At 53.7% G+C, this 26,640-nt stretch overlaps 1 protein-coding gene across 3 annotated transcripts in view; it reads left to right on the top strand.

The window, feature by feature from the left end:
• The first annotated feature begins 1,893 nt into the window (after window positions 1–1,893).
• MAEA (macrophage erythroblast attacher, E3 ubiquitin ligase) overlaps window positions 1,894–26,640 on the top strand; it is a 33,968-nt gene continuing 9,221 nt past the window's right edge. For all 3 annotated transcript variants that reach the window (XM_036070162.2, XM_078068287.1, XM_036070163.2), the window contains exons 1-3: window positions 1,894–2,038; window positions 21,091–21,273; window positions 23,238–23,441. In XM_036070162.2, coding sequence (XP_035926055.1) covers window positions 1,970–2,038; window positions 21,091–21,273; window positions 23,238–23,441 — 456 coding nt within the window. In that variant the 5' untranslated portion in view covers window positions 1,894–1,969. The remainder of the gene's footprint in view (window positions 2,039–21,090; window positions 21,274–23,237; window positions 23,442–26,640) is intronic.

A 26,640-nucleotide genomic window follows, 5' to 3' on the forward strand; every position in this document is an offset into this window, starting at 1 on the left:
CGGCTCAGGTCATGATCCCGGGGTCCTGGGATCGAGCCCCGCATCGGGCTCTCTGCTCAGCGGGGAGCCTGCTTCTCCCTCTCCCACTCCCCCTGCTTGTGTTCCCTCTCTCGCTGTGTTTCTCTCTGTCAAATAAATAAATAAAATCTTTAAAAAAAAAAAAAAAAAAAAAGAAATGTTTGTACGTGTCTTCTCCCCATTTTTTAACTGGATTATTTGTTCTTTGGGTGTTGACTTTGATAAGTTCTTTTTTTTTTTTTTAAGATTTTTTATTTATTTCTTTGACAGAGAGAGACACAGCGAGAGAGGGAACACAAGCAGGGAGAGTGGGAGAGGAGAAGCAGGCCTCCCGCGGAGCAGGGAGCCCCATGCAGGGCTCGATCCCAGGACCCTGGGATCATGACCTGAGCCGAAGACAGACGCCCAACAACTGAGCCACCCAGGCACCCTGATAAGTTCTTTATAGATTTTGGATACTAGCCCTTTATCTGATAAGATATTTGCAAATATCTTCTCCCATAGAATGGTGCATTTTTCTTGTCTTACACCAATTTCTTTTTTAAAAAAGATTTATCTATTTGAGAAAGAGAGGATGTGTGCACTTTTGTGCAAGTTGGGGGAGGGGCAGAGGGAGAGAATCCCAAGCAGATTCCCCACTGGGTGCAGAGCCCGGTGCCCCATGCGGGACTCAATCTCACAATCCTGAGATCATGACCTGAGCCGAAACCAAGAGTCCCACACTTAACGGACTGAGCAGCCAGGAGCCCCTAGTCTTACACCAATCTCATTCCCAATGTCTCCTGAGAGGCATGTACCATACACAGGAATCTATCTTACTCCTCACTCTCACACTTTGGAAATGAGCATGGCCATGTTGCATCTATTCAGCGACGGGGAGAAGGCTTGATTAGTATTGAGCTGTAAGCATCTTCTGATTATCCTGGTGAACTCACTCATGCTGATGCAGCTGGGTACAAGGAACTTGGCTTGATCCAGACAGGAAGCTGCTTCTCACCCCAGTATGGTTCTCTCATCACCTGCACGGCATGGGGGGCTGGGCAGAGGTGGGGGGCCGAGGGTCGAGGTGGCTCCCGCTCCCCCAATAGCAGCGCCCCTTGTGTCGTCTTAGGTGTTTTTCCAACACTGAGTTTAAGTTTTAACAAATTGTTTCAGGAATGAATGTGAAACACGAGAAATGGTTTAATTTGAAAGTCGTCCCCTAATTAATGAAACCTAATTTCATTTCTGTTTAAAAGGGGGAATAAGAGGATTATTTTGAAAGGACAGAATGTGAAATGGTCGGGAAGGAACTACAGCACCGTGGTGGACCCAGGGCCATGCACCAGCGGTGGGGAGAGCACACTTCGGGAGCGTCTTTCCTGAAAATCAGTTACAAAAACTCCGCCTTCCTCTCCCAACAGGAGCCTAAGGCTCTACGGTGGGACTCCAGCAGCTCTCCTCGGCCGGACGGCAGCCCGACGGACAGGACGTGGCGGACGCTCAGGTGGCCCGCACACGACTGGGCCACTACCACGAGGGAGGGACACCGTCTCGGGGGACCGCCTCCCGGGAGCCCAGGCACCCCACAGCTGCGCCCCTCGTCAGTCCTCAGCCTCCCTACCCGGGGGGCGCTCTGGACCCCCGCGCGCACACGCCGCACAGGCCGGAGCGTCCCGGCCGGAGAGCCTGTCTTTCCCGGCCGCGAGTTCAAGGAGGAAACCGCCCAGCCGGGCTTCCCGCTGATTGGCTGAACGAGAGAAAGGCCAGAGATGATTGGTCGGGCCGGACGCCTCTCCGCGCGCACGCCGCGGCCGCGCCTTCTCCGCCGCCACTGTCTGGTGGGCGGACGCGATTGGAGCGGACGCGTCGGCTCGCCCCGCCCCGCCCCGCCCCCGCCGGAGGGCGCGACGTCACTACCCGGCGTGCCGCGCGCGGCGCTTCCCCCACCCGCTGTTTTGGCCGATTCAAGATGGCGGTGCAGGAGTCAGCTGCTCAGCTCTCCATGACCCTGAAGGTGCAGGAGTACCCGACCCTCAAGGTGGGGTCTGAGGGCCGGGCGAGCGGCCGCGCTTGGCTGGTGCCCGCGGACCGCGGGGGGTCGGAGGGGAGGGAGGAGGGTCAGGGTGGGGGCCGGGGCGCGGCCTGGGGCACCGGGCGGGGTCTGGGGGGGTCTGCGGGGCCGGGCTTCCGGGGTCCGGGGGCTCCGCGGAGCCAGGCTCCCGGGTTTCCCGGGGTCTGGGGGTCGGCAGGGCCGCGCTCCCCAAGATCCGAGGGTCTGCAGGGCCTTGTTCTCCAAGGTCTGGGGTCTGAAGGGCCGGCCTCCCTGGACTCTGGGGGGGCCTGTGAGGCCGGCCCCCCGGGCTTCCCGGCGGCGGCGGGGTCTGGGAGGCCGGGCTTTCCGGGATCTGGGGTCCTTCGGGCCGGGCGGGTGTGGCGTGGGGCCGTCCATTGCCTGCCCGGCCTTCGAGGACTTCGTGGCAGGGCGTGGAGCGCGTCTGTCTGGCGCCCCGCTTCGCCCTCCGGAGCCCGATTGTGGCCCCTTCGTCCTAAAAAAAAAAAAAAAAAGAAGAAGAAGAAGAAGAAAAAGGTGAACTGCCCCAGTGACATTTTGCGGTAGGCAGGCTGGTGACTTTGGGGGCTGGGATGGAGACCGGGGTTTCCAGGGTGTGGGGTCGCGGGCGCCCAGCAAGAGTGCCCGACGGTTGGTGTCCAGCTGTCCTCCCGGAAGCCTAACGTCAGAAGGTGTTGATGTGTTGCCTTCCAGTCTCTAATTAGGGAATCTGTAAAGAGAGACCTAACGACCTAATGGGCACCCATCTTGTGGGGCGTCACCAAACCTGAAATACAGCCCTTGCCACTCGGTTGCCAGTTGCGTGACCTTGGATGGCCACTTAGCCAAGTCGCCTTCCGTGAGCATAAAGTCCGTGTCTCTAGTGGGAGGGGCCGCACTTGCTCTTTACCTAGTTAGCAGAGGATTTGATGATGACGAGAACAAAGCACCTGGAAACAAGTTCCGTAGGCGACCAAGGTCATAATGTTCCCAGGAGAACCGTGGCTGGGCGTTTGTGATTCTGAACTCCTTCCCTGAGAGGCCAGGTAGCTTTTCTCTCCTCCTGGAAGACCCCTGCGTCCCCATCCACCTCAGTGGCGACAGGGGGTGGTGGGTGCAGCGTGGTGGGTTCGAATACCGCACCACTTTGTTCATCAGTGACGGGGAGACCTCAGGCAGGGTACTTACCTGCTCTGAGATTGCTGACTTCTGTCGCATAGCTCCAGGGCCACCCCAGGTGAGTCAGGGGACTCCGTGCTGCCTGGAGTAGTCGTCACTACTCGAGTCAGACTGCCCTGGGCAGTCCTCGCCCAAAAGCAGAAGCGAGGTTTTGTTGCTTTTCATTGACTAGCGGTGGAGCAGTGCTGTTTCTCTGCACCTTGTTTGATCAGGGAGGTTAGGGGAGCGCTGCCACCCATACCAGATGCTTGTTGTCCAGGCCCTTTTAGGATTAGGTGGTGGGTGTTTTTGTATTCAACTCCTTGAAGACCCTGTGGCTCAGAGAAACCATGACATCACCCCACCTGAGGCCCCCAACGAAACATCATTTGGGTTGATGTTTATCCTTCCTTCCCCCACCAAACAAATAAATAGACAAATGAGGCTTTCGTGGGGGAGCTGTTAATTGCTGGGCTGTTGTCTCACTCAGCCTACCCCCAGGCCTGTCGTTGGAACTGACAGAACTGTGGCAGTTCATCATGTTTGGGACTGGCTGGTGAGTGTGGGCAACAGCAGACAGGAAGGGATTTCCCCTCCAGGTTCTCTTCTGTGGTTTTATAATCCTGACTGTGATTGATTTCCAGACTTATTAAATAGTCTTTGATTAAAAATAGTCCTGCAGATAGTTACACAGGTAAAGAGATATTACAGTGTCATTTCAAGTGAGCTTGCCCGGTTAAAAGGAGTTTTACTTTTGCTTTAGAATGATTTAAATGAATTTTTGAAATCAGAGAAGTTACTTCCACCATTTTCCCTCACAGATTGTCTGGATCACCTGTAATCCATCAACGTGTCATTGTTGAGAGTTGACGTTTTTTTCTAGATGTTTACTGGATAATGTGGAAATTTCACTGGGAAACTAGGGACCCTTGACTTAGAAGCATAAGTTAATACAGAATTAATACAGAATACTTAGGAGCCTTGCTGGTCACGGTCTTGAGCACGGTCCAGATGCAGGTGCCTCAGGGCGGCAGGGGCACTGTGCAGACAGCAGGGAGAGGGGAGTGAGGGTCGAGGGGCTGGAGTTCTGAAGGGTGTATGCAGGGTACCAGGAGCCGAGTGCTCCTTGCTTTCTTGACAGGCAGTTCCTCCTCGGACTCAGTGGACGTTCCTTGCTATTCAGAGGATTGGCAAATCCGGCCAGGTTCCTCACAGCCCCAGGGCTGGTGGGGGGCTCCTGGCTACCTGGTGGGCACTGGTCTTGCCTCCTGGTACAGTGGGAAGAGAATGGCATGGTCGTGACATACGCAGCCGCATGCGTTGAGCTGGACACCCTCTCTTCACTGAGCCCTCAGTCCTGGGGGGAGCTGGGCCAGCACAGGCCTCTCAATGGCCTGTGGACCTTCGGGCTGGGTGGTTCTTTGTAGTGGGGGCTGTGCATTATAGGATGTTTAGCGGTACCCCTGGCTTCTGTCCACCCCCAGAATGTCTCCAGACATTGCTAGATGTCCCCTGGGGGGCAGAATCGCCCTGGTGAGAACCACTGGACTGGATTTTGCTTTGTGGAACTTGTTTTTATGTTCTTACAACAGCAGGGAGAGTGGGGTTCGTGGGACACACTTTTGTGTTCTGGGCCTGGCTGTGAGTCTACCTGTGAGCTCCTTGAACTGGAGGCCCTGTTTTAATTATGCTTTTAAAAGTATTCTCTTGGGGGCACCTGGCTGGCTGAGTTGGTGAAGCGTCTGCCTTCGGCTCAGGTCATGAACTCAGGGTCCTGGGATCGAGTTCTGCATCAGGCTCCTTGCTCAGCAGGGAGTCTGCTTCTCCCTCTCCTGCTCCCCCTGCTCGTGCTCACTCTCTCTCAAATAAATAAATAAAATCTTAAAAAAAGTGTTCTCTTATAAAAGTAACTTATGTTTACTTTCCAAATTATTCTGCTAATTATCCTGTTAATATTTTGGTATATTGACTTCTGTTTTTTCTCCTCAGAAAACTGAAGTAAAGTAATATTTTAGAGACCTTCTTTACCACTATCCAAATCAGGTGGGGGTCTTCACAGCCCAGGAGAAAGGGTCTGGCATTGGTCCCTGGGAGCCCTGGCTCTGGACCCCCTGACTCCTCACCTTGAGTCTCACCTGTGCCTCTCTCGGTGCTCACCTGGGGCCTCTTCTTGGTCCTCCCAGCCTGACCCAGCTCAGTCCCCCATCCCAGCTGCCCTCTCTTCTTCACGCGTGACAGGCTGGGGGGGCGGGGCATGGGGCATTGCTCCCAGCTGGGTCTGTGGGCGTATTCTTTTGTGTCTCTGAATTCTCTATAGGACTGTTGAAATGTTCTGCTTTTAATTTGGTGACAGTCTTGTTGACCAAATACGGGTCTGCAATTTCTGAGCCTGGGTTTGTGCCTGTTATAGAAAGTCTGGGTGCCAATTATATGCCTAAAGTTATAACTTTTCCAGCTTGGTCTTGGCTGGATTTAGGGGATCGTGTGTTCTCAAGTTTGAGAAACAGTGGTAAGCGTGAGTGTTTGGCCTTAAGAGACAAAATCCTAAGTATGCTGAGTCCGGGAGGGTGGCGGTAGGCTAGGTCCTCACTTTTTTTTACTTTAGATTTTTTGGTTTACAGAGTGGCCGTTTCTTCTCTCAGAGGTGGTTGTATCACTTGAAGGACGCCGACTCTCTCTCTGGCTTGGGACAGGCATCTATGTGTGATGCCCTTCCTCTTCTCAGGCTCCAACCTTGTCAGACCTCCAGAGCACTGTCTGCTCTTACCCGAAAGAGCCTCGGACTGCCTTTGCCTTCCAGAATCCTGCCAAAGCTAGAGCATGGTTGAAATGCTTTCTTCTTACCCTTTGCATCCTCCTGAGCTTCTCCTCTTGTCTCTCACGCCACTGCTCGGATACTTGGCCACAGACGAGAACACTGGGGTGGTATGGGCCTCCGGGGACAGGTGCGGGTCCACGTCAGGGTGGGTGCCCTGCTAGCTGCAGGCCGTTCGTGTTATTTTAAACAAGCTTCATGCCAGGAAATGGGGCTTCCCAGTTTCCCATTGTCTGTAGTGGTGGGGTGTGCTAGAGCCAATTCAAACCCCAGCCCCAGGCAGCAGCTTCAGCAGTGGGCAGGGGCAGCTGTGCAACAGACGCTTAGTATTAGGTCTGAAGGTGGGGCTTGCTGTTGCTTCTCCCTCACAGAGCCACCGCGAGGCACCCCAGAGCCGAGGTGCCAGACCCTGAAGGCCTCTTGCTCCTTGCTGCTCTTGAAGAACCTCTGCACGCTCGCTGGGCACTGCTGGTGACACTGGGGTGTCACAGAGAAAAAGACAAGTGAGGTCCCTGTCCTGTTGCCACTAGGTTTGGCAGGAGGGAGGCCGTTAAACAAGTGGATGCAAACATTTCCGATCCTTGAACGAGTAGAGTCAGGCACGCGTGGGGCATGGCCCACAGGGGGTGCGATGGTCTTCAGTGGGCAGCCAGGGCACTTGCACGTTGGGGGAAAGCTCTGTGGGCTGTGTTGAAGTCTTGGCAGATCTTAGCACCATTGGCACACAGTCCCATTGGAGCGATAGGGCTCAGGGTGTTCCCAGAGCCACACAGAGGCCATGACAGCGGGGCCCTGAGGGCTTGGACCTCGCCGTGGACCGTGTGCGCAGGCCAGCAGGAGTGGGAGCCACACAGAGGCCATGACAGCGGGGCCCTGAGGCTTGGACCTCGCCGTGGACCATGTGTGCAGGCCAGCAGGAGTGGGAGCCACACAGAGGCCATGACAGCGGGGCCCTGAGGCTTGGACCTCGCCGTGGACCGTGTGTGCAGGCCAGCAGGAGTGGGAGCCACACAGAGGCCATGACAGCGGGGCCCTGAGGCTTGGCCCTCGCCGTGGACCGTGTGTGCAGGCCAGCAGGAGTGGGAGCCACACAGAGGCCATGACAGCGGGGCCCTGAGGCTTGGACCTCGCCGTGGACCGTGTGTGCAGGCCAGCAGGAGTGGGAGCCACACAGAGGCCATGACAGCGGGGCCCTGAGGCTTGGCCCTCGCCGTGGACCGTGTGCGCAGGCCAGCAGGAGTGGGAGCCACACAGAGGCCATGACAGCGGGGCCCTGAGGCTTGGACCTCGCCGTGGACCGTGTGCGCAGGCCAGCAGGAGTGGGAGCCACACAGAGGCCATGACAGCGGGGCCCTGAGGCTTGGCCCTCGCCGTGGACCGTGTGCGCAGGCCAGCAGGAGTGGGAGCCACACAGAGGCCATGACAGTGGGGCCCTGAGGCTTGGCCCTCGCCGTGGACCGTGTGTGCAGGCCAGCAGGAGTGGGAGCCACACAGAGGCCATGACAGTGGGGCCCTGAGGCTTGGACCTCGCCGTGGACCGTGTATTCAGGCCAGCAGGAGTGGGAGCCACACAGAGGCCATGACAGCGGGGCCCTGAGGCTTGGCCCTCGCCGTGGACCGTCACCTCCTGACTCTGAACCCTGAGTACTGCACGGCCCCCGCTTCCTGCATGCGGCTCCTAGCCCACGTGGCCCGAGCCTGGCCTCGTCACCCACTTTTCACTTGTGACAGCTACCGCCCTCCTTGGGTCTGCTTGTACCTTGTGGGGGAGCTGCCCCACCAGTGGCCAGCTGTGCCCCGAGCCTGCCCCTCTGGCCTGCGGCTCCAGCACTTGCATCTCTCCCCTCCCATCTCAGTTTCCCCTTTTTACTGCGACCCATCAGCATGCACATGGCTCTCATTGCCCCATGTCCTCTTCCAGCTGCTGCCTCCTTTTCCTGCCCCTCCTCCCGTGTGTCTCTCCGGGTTCAAGTCAGAAGTTTTGCCCCTAACATTCCATGAAAATGTTTTTGTCACAGTTGACTTGACGCTGCTAAGTGGCCAGTTGCTGGGCAGTCGCCTCCTTCACTTGCCCCCCTGGTGCCGTTCTCTCGCTTCCTCATGGCTCGTCTTCTGCAGATGCCTTTGCTGTTACTGTGCATCCTCCAGCCTGGGGGTCGTTGAGTCGTCTGGCAGCAGGCAGCCCTCGAGAGGTCTCTGTGCTCTGTCTCCAACTCCTGCCTCCAGCCAGGCCCCACCCTGAACTCCCACATGGATCGTCGGCAACCTGCTCGGTCTCCTTACACATCTGAGCGGGGCTCGGAAGGTACCACGCAAAACCCAGCAGTGCCTGATCTTGACCTCCCTGCCCCAGACCTCGTGCTCCTTGGCACCCAGCCAGCCCATCCCAAGTGAAGACAGTGTCCTCCTGCCCCTTATGCAGGGTTTGGTAAAAAAACCCTGGGGGTGTTCCTGATGCCTGTGTTTGCTGTGATCTTTCTGGGATCTGTGATCCCCTTGTTGGTCTACATTGGCTGCAGGGCTCCAGTCCGCTTGTGGGCAGCAGGAACGGGAGGGGAAGGTGCCGGCTCCCTCACGGGGCCTCCCAGAAGTGCTGTTCAGCATTTATGCTTAAGCTCAGAGGCCAGAACTTGCGGTTGGCTGTCTCTAGCTTCAAAGGGACCCGAAGACAAAAACAGCCTGGTGGTGGGCTTATTGCTGCCCTAGCCCTGAATGAAGTTGGGGTTTGTGGCTCCTGTTCTCTGTCCCTTCCTCTGTTTTATTTTCTTTACAGCTTTGATCACAGTCTGACAACTGCCTCCAGTCTGCTTGCTTTTCTGTCAGAGGCCCTCATTACAATACGTGCTCCTCAGGGCAAGAGGCTGTGTTTTGCTCCATCACTCCCTGGCTTTGGCCAGGCCTCCAGGGATCCTTACGGTGTCTTGCAGTGAGCCCCTCCTCCCTGAAACACGGTCCTGTTTGGCCCCCAGGCTCGCCACCCTGGCTGGGTTCCTCCCCAGCTCACAGCCACCCCTCCACCTCTGTGTGACCACCCACCGTGCTGGTGACCTCGTGTGGTCTCCTATGCTCTGAGGGTACCAGTGACTCCCAGATGGTTAGTCCGCAGTCCCAGAGCGCAGGATCCAGTGGCCGCACTTGGATCTCTGTAGGTGGCTCCGCATACGTAGACCTGAACTTCTCAACTTACCTGCCTCCTCCCCAAACCTACTCCCCATCTTCCTTGGCTCAGGTTAAAGCCTTGACCACTCTGTCCTCAGCTTGCATCCATATGTCCTTCTGCTCTGGCTCCAACATGGATTCAGAATTTGACTGCGTCTTACCTTCTCTCCTCCTGCCACCGTGGCGGAAACCGTCTCTGGGTTGAAGTAGCCTCCTGCCTAGTCCCAGCTGCACCCGTGCCCGGCACAGCCATCACAGCGCTGTACCAGACCGTGCCATTCTCCCGTCCTAGTAGCTTCCTGTGTTACCTGGGTGCAGAGCGAGGTTGTCAGCGTAGCCCTGCAGACCCTGTGACTTCACCTCGGCCTCCTCCTCCCCGTCCTCCTCCTCCACCTCTGCTCCCCTCGGGCACTTAGCCACTGGTCTCCCTGCTGCTAGAAGATGTGCTGGCGTGGGGGCCTCCGGGCCTTTGTACTTGTTTACTTTGCCTGGAATCCTCTTCCTTCAGGTATTCGTCTGTCTTATTCCCTCACCTTCTTGGATCTTTGCTCAGGTGTCACCTTCTTAGCGAGATCACTTTATTTAAACTGGGAGCCCTACCATCTCCCTCTTCTCGGTTTTCCTCCCTAGCTGTTACTGTCATACTGCATTTTGCTTCTTTGTTTCTAACCCCTGGGATTGTAAGTTTTATGGAGGGCAGAGAAGAAATATTTCTTCAGTTAACGAATGAACTATTAAATATTATTTTGGCAATTCTGTCCAAAGAAATAAAAATTGAAACAGAAATAAATGTAACTTCGAATGGATGAGACGTAATATGTTATATACCCAGAGAACACAAACAAGCTAATTGGAAAATTACTACAGTTAATGAGAAAGTCTGTGTCAGCAATAACCAGTTACAGCACCTCATGGGAAAATACCCATTCACAGTAACCTAACAGCAACAGAAATAAAATGTCAGGGTAAGCTTTACTGGGCATCGTGATGGATACTGAAGGAGACACAACATGGTTTCTTAGTAGAGGCCTAGGGAAGACCAGTAACAGCAGAGAGTGTTGTGTCTGAACAGACTGATGACTGGAGGTACCATCCGACTTTTTTGTGCTGGATCCCGTACTTCTTACTTGTAATCAGGGAGGCACCCAGGAGGGTGGGGCCTGATGCCAGAGGCAGGTGTGAACCTCGTTGCACAGCTGTTGCTTCCAGTCGCACCTCGGAGCTAACCCGCGAGGCAGCCTGCTCGGCCGGTGGTACGTACACGGGTCGGTTCGGGTGCCCGTGTGTGGTCGGTGTGCTGTGTTTGGCCAGTGGTCCCGTCCCGGGGCACGGAGGGCACTTGAGCGCGTGGAGGCCCTGGTGCTCCCAGCATGCAGGTGCCCGTGTGTGGTCGGTGTGCTGTGTTTGGCCAGTGGTCCCGTCCCGGGGCACGGAGGGCACTTGAGCGCGTGGAGGCCCTGGTGCTCCCAGCATGCAGGTGTTGGTGGCTGGTACTCCGCTGCGTGGCAGCTCGTGCTGCTTTGCTCAAACCTCCCTTTCTAAAACGGACCAGTGGCACGAGAAGATTTCTGCAAGTACCCAGCGGACGGCCGGTGAGACGGTCCTGCACTGAGAGAAGAGAGCACGGAGGTGCTGGCAGTGCTCTTCCTGCCTCGAGCTCTGTCAGCCGCTCTGTGAACGGTCTTCCTCCTCAGAGCCCCCTCGAGGCTGACCAGAAGTGTCATTTTCTTTAAGAAGCCTTCTGAAACTGGATGCGCCTCCCTCAGGGTGTGTGCTGTGCTTGGGAGATGAGCCCGGGGGAGCTGGAAGCCATTGCCATTGGGAGACTGACCCATGCCATACGGGAACATGAGGCAGAGCTCCATCTAACGCTGCAGAAGATGTTCCTAGCTTTGTGATGAATAGTTAGAAACCTCTTCTGAGGCTGCTTCATTGTGAAAGATAAAAAGTCCCATGACATTGGGGAAATCCTTCCTTCCTGTGCTGGTAGAAATGGCTGAAAACATGATGACAAACTAAGATGCATTTCTTTGTCAGCAAATACTGTCAGAAAACCCACAGCAAACATTGGAGAAGGTTTGAAGAAACTAAAGCAAATGACACAGTGTAGGAGGATTGCTATAGAGCTGGGTGAAAGTACAGATGTTTTATACAAATCTTAACTTATGGTGTTTGCCAGATTCTGTTTCAATTATGAAAACAGGAAGGATTACTTTTTATGAGTCACTGAAGGGGAAAGATGTACTGAAGGAAATATAATTTAACATCAGCTAACTAAACAGAGAAATCCTGTGATCTTAAAAGCTATAATGCAACAAATTACCAAGGAAAAATTGAGTGGATTTGATTAATACATATTTAAATCTTTGGTATACTCAGATAAGATAGAACCAGAATTTAAAAGCAAATAACGATTTTAAAAAGCCACCAAATATGAACCATAAAGAGCTGATTCACATTGATGGGAAAGATCCAAGACCTCTTTTCCTTATTGAGTTTTAGACAAGGAGCACAAAGGGAAAATGTATTGGATTGAACCATGTAAAATTGCTATTTTGTGGGTTAAAAGACAATGGTTGAATAGGTTTATAACATGTAAAGAGATTTAAAAAAAAAAAAAAACAACAAAACTTTCCGTAAAGAAAAGCTCAGGATGAAGTGGCTTCACTAGTGAATTCTGTTAAATGTTTAAAGAAGAATTAACACTGATCCTTAACAAGCTCTTCAAAAAAATAGAAGAGAAAGGAACATTTCCCAACTCACTCTGTGCGGTCAATATTACCCTGATACCAAAACCAGACACAGATATCTAAGAAAACTACAGACCAGTATTCCCTATGAATGAATATAGGTCTTAAAATCCTCTACAACACCCTAGCAAACTGTATCGGACAACATATGAAAAGGATTATGTACCAGGAGTAAACGGGATTTACCCCAGGATTGCAGGGTTGGTTCAACATGCAAAAAGCATGTATAAAAAACAGTATAAAGGACAAAAGCCACATGATCATCTCAATAGACACAGAAAAAAAAGCACTTGACAGAATCCAACGCTTATTCATGGTAAAAACACTTAACAAACTAGGAAAAGGAGAGAACTTCCTTAACCTGATAAAGAGCATCTATGCAAAAACCACAGCTAACATCATGCTTAGTGGTAAAAGACTGAAAACTTTTTCCCCTAGGACAAAGAAGCAAGGATGTCCATTCTGGCCACTTCTGATTCAACATTGTCCTGGAGATTGTAATCAGGGCAGTTAGGCAAGAAAAAGAAATAACAGACATTCAGATTGGAAAGGAAGAGACAAAACTCTATTTGCAGATGAAATGATCTCGTAGATGGAAAGTCCTAAGGAATATACACACACAGACACACACAAAACTTATCAGAACTCATAAACTAGTTCAGCCATGTTGCAGGATACAAGATAAATATGTAAAAATAAGTTGTACTTCTATATTCTAGATATGGACAATCGAAAAGGAATGAGGAAAACAATTTTACTTATAACAGCATGAAAAATAATAAAATAGGAATAAGACTTCACTGTTAAGATAGCAATAAATTGATCTATAGATTCAATCCAATCCATATCAAAACACTAGCTGGCTCTTTAGCAGAAATTGAGAAGCCAATCCTAAAATTCATATGGAAATGCAGGGGGTCCAGAATAGCCAAGACAGTCATCTGAGACCACTCAGGCTGCACTAACAAAATACCACAGACTGGAGTGACTGATACAACAGATATTTATTTCTTAACAGTTCTGGAGGCTGGGAGGTCCCAAGAGCAAGGGGCCATCAGATTTGGTTCCTGGTGACCCTCGTTTTGGTTTGCTGATGGCTGCCTTCCCACTGTGTGCTCACATTGATCCCATTATGGAGTCCTCACACTTGTGACCTCATCTGAACCTAATTTTGTTTCAGAAGCCCAACTCCAGATAACCGTCACACTGGGGACTAAGGCTTCAACATACGAATTTTGGGGGGGGACCCAAACATTCAGCCAATAGCAGTCTTAGAAAAGAACAAAGTTGTAGGGCTCACATTTCCTACTTTCAAAACTTACTACAAACTACACTTCTTGATTACGGTTAAAAGGCTAAAGATAGATCAGTGGGCTAGAACTGAGAGTCCAGACATAAGCCCATACATAGTAATTCTCAGTAAGGGTGCTAGGACAGTTACATAGGGAAGGGAGAGGCTTTTCAACAAACGGTTCCAAGACAACTGGATATCAACTTGCAAAAGAAAGAAGTTGAGTCCTTCCTTCACACCGTATATGAGCATTAAGTCAAAATGGATCAAAGGTTAAATGTAAGAGCTAAGATTCTTAGATATAACACCTAAAGCACAGGAAACCAAAACAATTGTAGGTTGGACTTCAAAAGTGAAAAGCTTGTGCTTCCGAGGACAGAATCGAGAGAAATGTTTGCATGTCACCTCTGGTAATCTAGTAGTGTCCAGAATCTACTAAGAGTCCTTAAAATTCAATAATGTAAAGACAGCCCAATTTTAAAATGAGCAAATGGTTTGAATAGACTTTTCCAGAGAAGATATACAAACAGCTAATAAGCATTGAGAAGCTATTCAACATTATTAGTCATTTATGAGATTCAAATTGAAAACCAGAATGAGATACCACTTTATGCTCCCTAGAATGACAAATCAGAAAGATGGACGGTAGCAAGTGTTGGATGAGGATGTGGAGAAACTGAAGCCCTCATACAGTGCTGGGGCGCGTAAAATGGTAAAGACACTGAAAGGCAGTCCGGCAGTTCTTTAGAAAGTTCAACATAGAGTGGCCAGCAATTCCATTCCTAGGTAGAGCCCCCGAAGCAGTGAAAAGGTGTCCCCACAAAAGCCTGTGCGGGAGTCTTTGTGGCCTTATTACTCATAATAGCCAAAAGCGTATGAATGTGTCAGCAAATGTGGTATGCCGGTGGGACGGAACACTATTCTTCAGCCATAAAAAGGAATGAAGTACACGTTACATCGTGACTGAACCGTGGAAACATTATGCGAAGTTAGAAAAGCCAGACCAAAGGCCGTCAAATGTATGATTCCATGTGTACGAAGTGTCTACGATGGGCAGACCCGTGTAGGCAGGGAGTAGACTATTAGTGGTCGGTTGCCCGACCGTGGGGAGGACTTCATAGGTATGGGATTTCTCCTGGGGTTGATGAAATGTTCTGGAAGTATTTTGCGGTGATAGTTGTACAACCTTGTGTTTATATTAAAAACTAAATTGTACACTTTAAGAGGGTGAGTTTTATGGTATCTGAGTTATATTTCAGTTAAAAATTGGTAACATAATGATGGCCTATCAGTTATTTTTGTACAATTCAACTTAATAGACAGTTAAAGAGCACTCACGCAGGGGTGCCTGGGTGGCTCAGTCGGTTAAGCATCTGACTGTTGATGTCAGCTCGGGTCTTAATCTCAGGGTCGTGAGTTCAAGCCCCGCATGGAGCCTTCATAAGAAGAAAAAAAAAAGCATTCCTGCACAGTGCTGGCCGACCTGGGGACAGTACCCATGACCTACGACTCTGCACACGTGTGCAGTTAGCTTTTAGGATCAGTCCACAGTGTTGGAGTAGCCAGGTCAAAGGTCAGACAGAGTTTTGATAACTGCTGTCAGATCCTTCCGCACGCTCCCTGCCAGCCACATGTGGGGTCCCGGTGACCCCACACCTCACCACAGGTTTTCTGTAGCCACACTATGCAGTACAGCGGCCCTGAGCCCGTGTGGCTGTTGAGTACTTGAAATTTTGCTGGTCCAAATATGTGCTCTAAGTGTGAAATAAAATGTGTACTGGCTTTTAAAGATCTAGCATGAAGAGAAAAAATAATGTAAAATGTCTAATAAATGAAATATTTGGGTGCATTGGATTAAGTAAAATAAACTAAAATCAGTTTCGTCCCGTTCTTTTTAATGTGGCTGCTAGAAAACTTAAAATTATGTGCATCTGCAGCTCACAGTTCTCTCGGACAGCACTGCTCTGTGGCTTTATCCTTTCCGTTTCTCTTTCGTCCCCTTATGCTCTAGTTATCTTTCTGTAGCCATTCAGATTTGTAGTGAGTGCCAGTATTGTGGACTTACCCTCCCCATCTTTGTTCTCTGTCTCCTGTGCTTTTGTGTGTCTTTTTTTCGTTTCCTTCTTGGTAGATTGATAAGGTTTTCTTTGTTCCATTTAATTTCCTCTTGTGGTTTGGCAAGCTCACAAACACACCCAGGTTGTGACAGATCTGAAAGGTCTCCAGACATTGTTTCCAAGGGTCCCCTGGGGAGTAGTCTCCCACTGGTCTGCTGGTGTTGGAATATCCCATAAAGGGACCCCACAGCTGCACCGTGTGTCTCGCTTTTCCCCCTGCCCATGTCTGAGCTTCATTGTGTGGCACCCCACGTCAGTGGGCAGTTTACCATCCCCAGGGATGTATGTTTGAGATGGTTCCAATCTTGGGCTTAGGAATAAAACTACTAATGAGCATTTGTATACAGTCTCTTTGTGGTTACTCTGTTTGTTTCTCTTGGGATTGGAGTTGCTGAATGATGTGATATGTGTATGTTTACTGTCGTAAGAAACAGCCAGACTCTGTTCTTGAGGATCACCCACACCACTGCCAGTGAGAGCATCCAGGTGTCCTGAGCCTGGCCGGCAGGTGGTGGAAAGTCTTCCTAGCATGCAGTAGCGTCCTGTCTTGGGCTCTCCGGAGAAAGAGCCGTCCAGTAAGGGAGGGAAGACACAGGGAGAGGGGACGGGGGAGGGGAGAGAGGTTGAGACTGAGCGTGCAGAATTGGCTTTCGGGGTTATGGGGGCTGAAGAGGTCTGCAGTGGGCAAGCGGGAGCCCCAGGAGAGCCGACGGAAGTCTGCTTCACTCCGCCCAGCGTTCAAACGAGATTCTCCAGACACACCCAGAGCCGCATCTGACCCTGTGTCTGCACCGTGTGGCCCGGTCAGCTTGACAACACATATGGCTAACCCTCCTGTGTCCCATTGGGGCTTGGATTTGCATATTTCTGACTAATGATGTTACGTGTCTTTATTATTAGCCTTTTGTATATCTTCTTTTGTGACTTTTTGTTAAAACCTTTTGCCCGTTTTAAAAATGGGATTGTCTCCTTGGTCTTGAGTTGTAAGTTTTAAATACGTTCTAGATATAAGTCCTTTGTTAGGTTTACATACACTGAATGTTTTCTCCTCGTCTGTGGCTTGTCTTAAATAATTGTCTTTCAAAGTTTTAGTTTGATAAGGTTTAATTAATGAATTTTTCTTTTATAGTTAGTGCATTCTGTATCCCTGTGAGGAATCTTTGCCTACTTAAGGTTGTGAAGGTTTTCTCCTATGTTCCCATCTAGAATTCTATAGTTTTAGCTTTGACGTTTGGGTCCGTGGCCATTTAAGAATTTTTTCGGACCGAGTGAGGTCCGGGCTGAGGTCCTCCCTCTCCCATGTGTCTGTCCGGTTCTGCACCATTGTTGCGGAGCAGGTCCTCTCTGCCCTGGGTTGCTGGGCTCCTTGGTTGGGGGTCCATTTCTGGGCTCTCGGCCCTCCAGTGATCCTGGTGCACGGCTGCACCAGGGCCCCACTGTCTCGTTCGATGTAGCTTCATGGTAGCTGTTGAATCAGATACCGTTGCCGTGTCTTATCAGCGTCGTAGGAATATTTTTTTATTGTGGTAAAACATAACATGAAACTAACCATCTTCATCGTTTTTAAGTGTGCAGCAGCATTAGCTATATGTATGTGAGGTCTCTAGAACTTTTCAGCATGCACAGCTGAAACTATGGACACATTTGTGTTAATCAGTTAGAAGTGCGGTTGACTGGGTGCTTATAACAACAGAGAGTTCTTCTCCCAAGTCCTGGAGGCTGGAAGTCCAAGACGAGAGTGCCAGGGTGGTCTGGTTCTGGTGAGGGCCTCTTCGTGCGTCCCATGTGGTGAAGACAGCCAGTGGTCCTTTTAGAAGGATGCTGATCCCAGTCATGAGGGCCGCACCCTTGTAACCCAGTCACCTCCCAAAGCTCCACCCCCGTATGCCATCCCGTTGGGGGTAGTATTTCTGTCTGTGTGTTATGAGGGTGGGGACACATTCAGTCTGTTGCACCATTAAACCCCTCCCCTTTCCCCCAGCCCCCGGTAGCCTCCCTCCTTCCTTCTGTTTCTGATCGTTTGGCTGCTCTCCGTTATCTCACGGGAGAAGAATCATACAGTTTAGTCTTTTTGTGACTGGCTATTTCACTGGGCATAGTGTCCTGCAGGTTCATCCATGTTGCAGCATATGGTAAGATTTCCTTCTTTGTAAGGCTGAATACATTCCATTGGGTGTATACACCACATTTTGGTAGTCTGTCCACCCGTCCACGGACACTGGGGTGCTTCCCTGTCCCAGCTGCTGGGCATGATGCTGCCGTGAACACAGGGGTGCCGGCATCTCATCAAGACCCTGCTCTCCGTTCTCCGGGGAACACACCCAGACGTGGAATGGCTGGGCCGTGGGCTCATTCTGTGCTTAGTGTCTTGAGGACCCTCCACGGTGTTTTCCACAGCGGCTGCACCCCACGGTGCACGGGGTTCCAGTTGCCCCACGTCCTCGCCAAGGCTTGTCGGTCTCTGCTCCTTTGAGAGCAGCCGTCCTGCGGGGTGTGGGGTGGGGTCTGCCCGTGGTTTTGACCTGCATTTCCCTGGTGCTTGGTGATGCTCAGCACCTTTCCCCGTGCGGGTCGGCCACTGTGTATCTTCTTCAGAGAAATGTCTGCTCAGGGCCTCTGCCCACTTTGGTTGGGTGTTGTGTCTTTGCTGTGGAGGGGTTTTCCGCCTGCCCCGGGTACCAGGGCACCGGGTGCCCTCCCCATCCTGGGCTGCGCACTGCAGATGGCTTCCTCCGCTTCGCACGAGTTTTATGTTTGATGTGATCCCATTTGTCTGCTTTTGGTTTTGTTGCCTGTGCATTTAAGACGACATTTTAATATTTGCCTCTATTTTGGAATTCTTTCAAAATCCCTTGGACTTAGAGTCACCTTACCCACATTTCTTAGGCTGTGGATTGGTTTCTTTCCCTCTAGTTTGTATCATTTACTGGTGTCCTTCCTCACTGCCCTTTGCTGTATCTTATTTCCTCTCATTGATTTTGTTGTTTGTCTCGCCGAGGGGCTCTCTGAGTAATTTTCCTCCCAGAAAAGGGTTGTGGGCGCTAACCTTGGCAGTCCCTGCATGTCCAGAAGTATCTTAATCCTGCCCTTCTTCTGGAATGATAGTTTGGCTTGTTCAGGATCTTCAGCATTTCTGAAATTCCATTCCTTCATTTGGCAAAAGCCCTTTTGGGAGGAGCCTGTGAAGGAGCTGCTGGTGACTGAGCAGCGGGGGATAGCTGGGGAGAGGCAGGGGGGGCAGGACCCCAGGCTGGGTGCCCTGTGGGCACAACGCTGAGCAGCTTTCCGGGGCCCGCTGCCTGGTGTCCATGGGACGGAAGCTGGCACAGGAGGCTGCTTAGTGCTCCCGGGGTGTAAATTCTGGGAGCTCCGGGGGTGGGGGTGGTGCTCTGGGCCAGGCCGGTGGGGGGCACAGGACAGGTGGGGGTGTGGGCAGCAGAAGGTGAGGTCCTGAGAGCTCCACCCTGTGGAGCTTGTGACTGGGTGTGGGGCTGGAGCACCGAGGGCAGCTCGTGAGTCCTTGGGTGGGAAGAGTAGCCATAGGAAGCTCCTGTCCGGGCCATTGGGAGGTCAGACTCTCAGGAGTGGAGGCTGAGGGGCTGACTCAGGTTCAGGGGAAGACGCAGGCCATGTGGTGAAGAGCACAGTGGGGCTCACAGCCCCCAAGAAGTGTACAAAGTCCTGACTTAGTTTCTTTTATCAAAAGATAGAGGAATTGACATGGACTGTAACCTAACAGTGTAAATTGCTGGGCCTGGATATCGATAATGGACTGAAGGTGAATATTAGAGTGTTGCCTGCTTCCTTTTTGGATAAAAGTTAAAAATGGAGACCAGCCTGTAGCGCTTGCTTCCGAGTGTCCTTTTGCCTTCCCTTTGGCTGAGGGATGAGCCTCAGGCCGAGTGTCATGAGCAGAAGGCAGGATCTGAGAGTCCAGGGAGTCCCGTGCTGGTGTCCACTGAGCCTGGGTACGTTGACCACAGGGAGACCTGCTGCGTGTGTAACGGCGCTCACCTGCTGCTCACCTGGACTTCAGCTGCCTGGAGCCGGGGACGTTCCCGTCACCTGCGTGTGCTTGGGCTGACGATGTGTGCGGTGTATGGCTTTTTCTCTTTTCCTATGTTATGGTTGCTTTGATTGTATTTATTGAAATGTAATTGTAATGTCTGAATCAGAATAAAACTTGGAAGCTTTTGTTAGCGGGCATCATGGGATTTCAGTTCACTTTTCAGTAATTCTGTTTATTGTGTTTTATGAAAGTGTCCGCCAGGTCAGATTGGAAGCACACACCTACCCTGGAGCAGACGGTTTGCAGGGCCCCTGGGGTGGGTGGGGGCTCTGAGAACACTCCAAGATCCCGAAAGGGAGGATGCGCACGTCAGCGTCCCTCCACCGCCTGGCCTCTTGTCCAGGAGGGGTCTAGCAGATGCATGCACCTGGGTCTCTGTGCTGTGCTGTGCTGTTATGAGGTACGTTTGCCAACACTGAGGCTCAGGGCAGGGAGCCCTTTCCTTTGGACGTGGAGGACGGGGCTCGTGTCTGAGCCTGGCCACCTACTCGCAGCTTCACCCTTGTCCGCGTGCCAGAGTGGGAGGCTCTTCAGGGATTGAAGCCAGGACAGGCCTGGTTAGGTCGTGGGTGTTGCGGGTGCTCTGTGCCACTCCACGTTAAGGATGGCCCTTTGGCTTCGTCTAAAGACTCTCCTGTCTTGCTTGTGCTAGACTGTGGCGTGGTGGCAGGAAAGGCTACTAGACCTGGCTGCTGGGGATGAGCCCTCCCCAGGTGGCATACATGGTTTGTCTAATGGCATTCTGCCTCTTGAGCTGGTAAGACCCGAGGTGTGGACAGGACTCTTTACCCACTGCCACCGTGTCCCCAGGGCAGCCTGAGGGGGGTGGCAGCTGGGGCACGGACAGTACTGGACCCCTGGCCGGGTCATGGGGAAGTCCTGCTGCAGGGTCCCCTTGCTGGTGTCTAGGTCCCGTCAGCATCTCTGCTCCTGGGAATCCCAGGCTCCTCCCTGGCACACATTGGTGCCTGGCACCTGTTGGAGCCGGCAGTGAGGACTTCCACAGTGGACCGCTGGCCCCCGGGGTGTCCACGCCGTGTGAGCAGCATCTGATGAGCGCGAAGTGCTAGACCCACAGCCAGGACAAGGGAGGAGTGCTGGCAGCTACTCTCTCTGGAAGGACAGAAGTGTAACAGTGACATGTCATCCTTCCTGGGTCTTTTGTCAGGTGTTCTGTAGGGAAAGGTGGTTTTGTCACTGGGGGCAAATGAGCACTGTCTGATTGAGAGGCGTTAGATGTGCACCTGTGGTTTCTGCTGATGGGCTGAGGCCCCGACCCCGTCTGTGCGCCCCCTTCCCAGGGTCCCAAGTCTGCGGCACCCCCCGGGCCCATTGCAGGCCCCTGCAGGCTTTCACATCTGATGGATCTCATTTTGGTCATCTCCTTAAGCTGTTTGTTATTCTGGATGAACTTTGGGATTATTTTGTCAGTGTGCCCTTAACACTGCCTCTGTGGATTTGGGGACAGTATGCGTCTTCTCATTAGTGTCCGCATCCAGGAACACAAATGACCCTCCGTTCACACAGGGCTTCTGTGGGCCTCAGTCAGGTGTTAGAGTAGACGTGTCTTTAGCGCGCTAGAGGCCTAGGATCTGTGCCTGACAAAACGCCACGAAGGGGGTCTGGGCGTCCCACACGTAGGACTGCTGGTGCTCACACACCAATTACCTCCCTTCTCCAGGTGCCCTACGAAACACTGAATAAACGCTTTCGGGCTGCTCAGAAAAACATTGACCGAGAGACGAGCCACGTCACCATGGTGGTGGCTGAGCTGGAGAAGACCTTGAGCAGCTGCCCTGCTGTGGACTCCGTGGTCAGCCTTCTGGATGGTGTGGTGGAGAAGCTCAGCGTCCTCAAGAGGAAGGTCGGTGTGTCTTCTGGACCGTCCTGCCTGCCTGCCTATGCGTGGGCTGTAGCGTGGGTCCAGCGGCCCAGCCTTCCCATGTACCCAGGCAGTCCCAAAAAGGGGCTGTCTTCTGTGGGAGCCGGGACACAGCAGAGACCAGGCAGCCCTGCGATGGGGAGGTGGGCTCCTACGGCCAGAGCGTGGGCAAGGCGAGTCCCTCCATGCTGTCTGTGCTCTGCAGCCCCCGTGGGGCTGGAGGCTTGCTTCCAGTCCCGTGCTCCTGTTCCTGCAGGGCTGGGTTGTCCTCACTCCAGAGTGTCCCAAGCGCAGATAGGAGGCAGATGATTTACTACTTTTAGAATTTCCCCTCAAAGCTTCATGTAGGAAATTTCTCATTTCTGGGAGAGGGTGGTAGGGTGCGCTGCTGCACCCACCGAATAACCCAGAGAACGCAGCAAGATACTTTACAACGTCTTACTGAACGTATCAAAGGGCTCATGAGACGAAAGTTTATCACCAGAATTGGACGGCAGGGGCCAAGAGGCGAGAAGGGCAGGACCCATGGCTGCCTTGCTGGCCAGTGCCCGGGGCCAGCTGGGGGGTGGGGGGAGGCCAGGGCTGGTGGTGGGACCTGGTGGCGGTACATGTCAGGTGGGGGTGCCCCAGGAGTGGACGCGCTGTGGCAGAGCATCACGGCCCGTTTCAGAACACCGGGGGAGCCAGGACCCTTCTCTTCAGCCTGGTGTAAGTGGTCCCAGCTGGTGGGGCCTCACTAAGTGCACTTCTCAGGGGGAGGACACCGTCTTTCAGAGCGTCAGGGGTCTGACGGAGGATCTCCAGGTGCACAGGATGCTGCGGTTGAGGTGCGGCAGAGACAATAGACACCGCCCAGATTTCAGACATAGAGATTATCAGGGACCAGACTTGACTGTGTCTGAAGAGTAAACAGACAGACAGCTGAGAATCGTTGCAGGGGACATAAAGTATAAAGCGTGATTGGGAGTTTAAAATAAACCAAATAAAACTTCAAGAAATTAAAAGTATAATAACTGAAATGAAAAACTCAAATGTTTGCTTATAACACACTTTTTAACATTTAACAATCAGACGAAGCTCAAGAGAGAATTTGTGAGCTGGAAGGTAGGCATGAGGAAATTACCTAGAAATTCTAGCCGCACACAGAGCTAAAAACACAGGACTACATAAGAGGGTGGGAAGCTTCAGAGACTAGAGTGGAGACCGTGTTCAACCAAAGTCAAGAGGGCACGGGAAGAGTGGCCGAGAGTTTCAGAACTGATGGATAAATAAAAATAAACCTAGGATTGCACATCATGAAACTGAAAAGAGAAAAATCTTAAAAGCAGCTGGAGGAAGAAAACCACTTCCAAAAGAGCGACAAATACCCTGGCAGCCAGAAAGCCGTGGCGTGTGCTCGAGGGAAAGGCGGGCCGGCCAGGGCGCCGGGTGGGCCTGCGCGCCGCCCGCCAGGTGGACGCCGCGGTGAATCAGCCTGCGACGCGGCCCCTCGGCGGCACTGACCACACGTCAGGTGCTGGACGGCTGGCTGCTGTGCGGCCAGCGCCGATACACAACACGTCTGCAGAGCCGTATTAATTTTGAACAAACTTGACTTTGAGGGAAAAAGTATTATAAAAGAAAGTCGCAAAATAACAACAGATGGTTTAATTAACCAGGAAGCTGTAACAAATTTAAAATTATGCATAGCTCCAGACTCCGTAAAGTAAAAGGTGACGTTGCTGAAAAGAAGGTGCAGACCCAGAGTGGTAGGTGTTGACTTGCCTCTGGGTAATGACAGGTGCAGCCAAACCGGCCTCGGGGCGGTGGGCGGGGGGGACGACTCCCCCTTTTGCTTCCGTCACCCAGCCCGGGGACATCCCCCCGTGTCCCCCTGTTTGTGAGGGTGAGGGTAGGGGCAGCCGGGTCACCGTCCCACCCTGAACCCCTGTGTGCTTGCGTCTCAGGCGGTGGAGTCCATCCAGGCCGAGGACGAGAGCGCCAAGCTGTGCAAGCGCAGGATCGAGCACCTCAAGGAGCACAGCAGCGACCAGCCGGCGGCGGCCAGCCTGTGGAAGAAGAAGCGCATGGACCGCATGATGGTGGAGCACCTACTGCGCTGTGGGTACTACAACACGGCCGTGAAGCTGGCCCGGCAGAGCGGCGTCGAGGTGGGCGCGCGGCCTCCCTGATCACGCACACGTGCCCCAGGTCTAGTGTGTTTGCGCCACGGCGACGGCTCTGGGTGCTTCTCACTTGCAGCCTGTTCTAACGGGAAGCCCGTGGGAGGGGTCGTTCCCACTCAGTACCCGCCCTCCCGTGACTGTTTTTACTCGTGCCCGGGGGAGGGTGCGTTTTCCACCCGTCTGTAGACACAGACGATGCTCTGGCCTTCAGTGCGTGGGCAAGCCGGTTAAGCGTGGAGCTTCGGGAGGAAGGCTGCTCGGCAGTGGTGAAGGCCTCCAGTGCCCTCCCTCCCCTTACCAGGGCTTCACAGACCCATGCGCACCTTTCTTTGGCCTTCGGGCTGCCCCTCTGCTCTCGGGCAGTGTCCACCTCCCCGGCCCACCGGTCTCCACTCTGCACCCAGTGGTCCCTCGGCCCTGCTCCTCCCACCCTCCTCCTGCCCTGCCCAGCATGGCCAGCGTGTACCTGATTGATGGGCTCCCTGGTCATTGTGTTTTCCCTGGCACAGCCGTGCATCTGCGGGGGTCACGTGGGTGCCCACAGATAGCCCGCACTCCTCTCTTCCTGCCCCTGTGAGGGTGTGGCCAGATGCTCCTAGCCTCAAGGAACACGTGCTTTGAAGGGGAGAGAGGCAGGAGGTCAAACAGGACTGTTTCCAGGGGTGCATAGGGCAAAAGGGCAGGAGGGCTGGTGATTTTCAGAAGGTTGGTTGGGGTGGGCTTGCAGAGATGAGGGGAGAGTCCCGGGACAGGCCTGGGAGCTGCCCTGTACTGGGGTGTGGGGGTCTGAGCATGTGCAGAACTCAGAGTGGAAGGGCTTCCCCTCAACTGAGATGGGTGTGCTGTAGGGGGGTTGAGTTGGAAGCATTGCTTTAACGGGCTCACTCTGGTTGCTCTGTGCAGAACAGAGTATGGGGGGCATGGGGGAGCCAGGAGGCCTGTGGGAAGCTGTACTGTGTGATGGCGGTGGTGCGACCTGGGACACCCTGTGAAGGGGGCACTGCGAGATTCCCATGTGGAAGCCCCAGCTTCACAGCTATGGATAGAAATTAAGGTTGCTTCTAGAAGCAAGCATAGGGGGAACCTCAGGTCCTTGGGGTGGGGTGAGGGCTCCTGACGGGATGGGGTGCTGTCACCAATGAAGAGGCTGATGTGTCAGGGTTCATTCACATTTAAAACTTCTGTTCGTCCAACGCCACGGAGAGAGAGCGCACCGGGTCAGCCCAGGTGGGGGCTGTGTGCCCCACGCAGAGCCTTGGTCCTGGAGGAGAGGCCTATCCCCGGTGATGTCTTCGTGTCCATCTGCATTAGAAATCACGGTGCTGGCGTCTCATGTGGGGTGACCCCTGATTAGTGTGATTTCCCGTCGTCTGGTTTAACACTTCTGGTGTGACTCCCACACCCCAGGGTCCGTGGACATCCGAGACACCATCGGCGGAAAAGAAAAAGATGGCAAAGACCCAAACCCTGAGGCTGCGCAGACCCAGGACGGGTGGACCCTGAGGTGCAGGCAGGGGAGGCTGCCTCAGAATTCAGGGCAAAACTGAAAACCAAAAATGGGAAATAGAGAAAGATGATCCTCATGTAGGAGACCCAGCGTTTCCCTGCAGGAAGGTTCTAGAAAAGAGAAGAAAATGCCAGAGAGATGGGCAAAAAAGTGGTTCACGAGAACAGCCAGCGGACCTCTGAGATGACTTGGCGCCTCAGTGCCCAGCACTTACTGCCGGAGCTCATGTCCGGAGGGCGGGGGGGCCCACCCCTGCGTGACGGCCAGGCCTAGTGAGGCTGGGGGTCCGTCTGGGGGCTCCGGGAGACTTGGGTGGAGAGGCCCTTGCGTGGCCCAGCCCGGCCTGCCTGCCCCTGAGCTGGCGTACGGAGCCGGCGAGCTCACTGGTCGTCGGCCGGCGCCGACCCTGACGGCGGCACAGCCCTTGCCCTTCTCGGGGCCCGCGCGGCGTCTGTGCTGCCGGCCCCCGGTCGCGCAGAACGGCGCTCGGATGAGTGTTTCTCCCTGTGCGTTCTGTATGAACGTCTGGTTTTAACGGGGGCGTCGTTGGCCCTCGCGTACTGCTTACCGCGGGCGTAGACGCGTTGCTGGCTTTCGCGGTGCTTCCTTTTCCTTGAAAGCTCCTGCCTTGCGCTGCACTCAGCAGAGGGACGGTGGTCCTTCTCCAGACACTGCAAGTTCTGTGGTGGGCTCCTGACTCGGTTGGCCCAGGGCGACCTGAGGTGGAGACAGCACGGCAGGAAGGCTGCCCCGTGCTGCGCTTTGCCGTGGGGAGGGGTCCCGCGTGGGGCTGCCTGCGGGCCGCAGGAACGGTCGCAGGAACACGCCGGCCGCACCGCGCGCGCCCACTGGCCGCAGAGGACTCAAGGGATCTTTGTGTTGGATGCTTCTCCTCCGTCGCTGAGAAGCTGGTCTTTAGTTCCGGATGGGAGAGACACCCTCTCAAATTTGTTTTCCAATGGCTTCCCCCCCTTGGGTGGTGTGCAGGCGTCCACCGTCTCTTCCCGCCTCCACGGCCAGCCGCTTGCTGGGGACTGGCAGGCCCTGGGCACCGTGTGGGTGTCGTGACCCCTGGTCCCTGGCCCTGCCTGGGTCCTCCAGAGCTCAGTGGATGCGGCTGCACGGGCATCAGAGAAACGGGGGAGGAGAGCAGACGGCAGCAGACCCGGCCCCTGCCCCCACCGGCCCTCTCTGCTCCTTCTCAGAATCTCAGATGCATCTTCAGAGGAAAAAACACAAAATAAAAACGAGGGTACCGGTTGCCGGGGTTCCCAGGCCTGATTGTGAAGGGGTGTAACAGGGTCAGGCTGCTGCTGGGGTGGGGGGTAAGGTTCTGGATTGGGGTTTTAGCTTGGGAGACTGTATCGAATGCTTTGCGCGCCTCCCCGCTGCGGCCTGCCCCTCGTCCTGGCCCTGGAGGAGCCCCGGAGCTGGCCGGGTGGGGTGTGCTGGGGCGTGGGGGGGCTCAGGGAGGGAGCCCCAGAGCTGGCTGGGTGGGATGTGCTGGGGCGGGGGGGGGCACTCAAGGAGGGAGCCCCAGAGCTGGCCGGGTGGGGTGTGCTGGGGTGTGGGGGGGTGGCGCTCAGGGAGGGAGCCCTGGAGCTGGCCGGGTGGGGTGTGCTGGGGCATGGGGGAGGCTAGAGCTGGCTGGGTGGGGTGTGCTGGGGCAGGGGGGTG

This window comes from Halichoerus grypus, chromosome 3 (assembly GCF_964656455.1).
Source record: "Halichoerus grypus chromosome 3, mHalGry1.hap1.1, whole genome shotgun sequence".
Lineage (NCBI taxonomy): Eukaryota > Metazoa > Chordata > Mammalia > Carnivora > Phocidae > Halichoerus > Halichoerus grypus.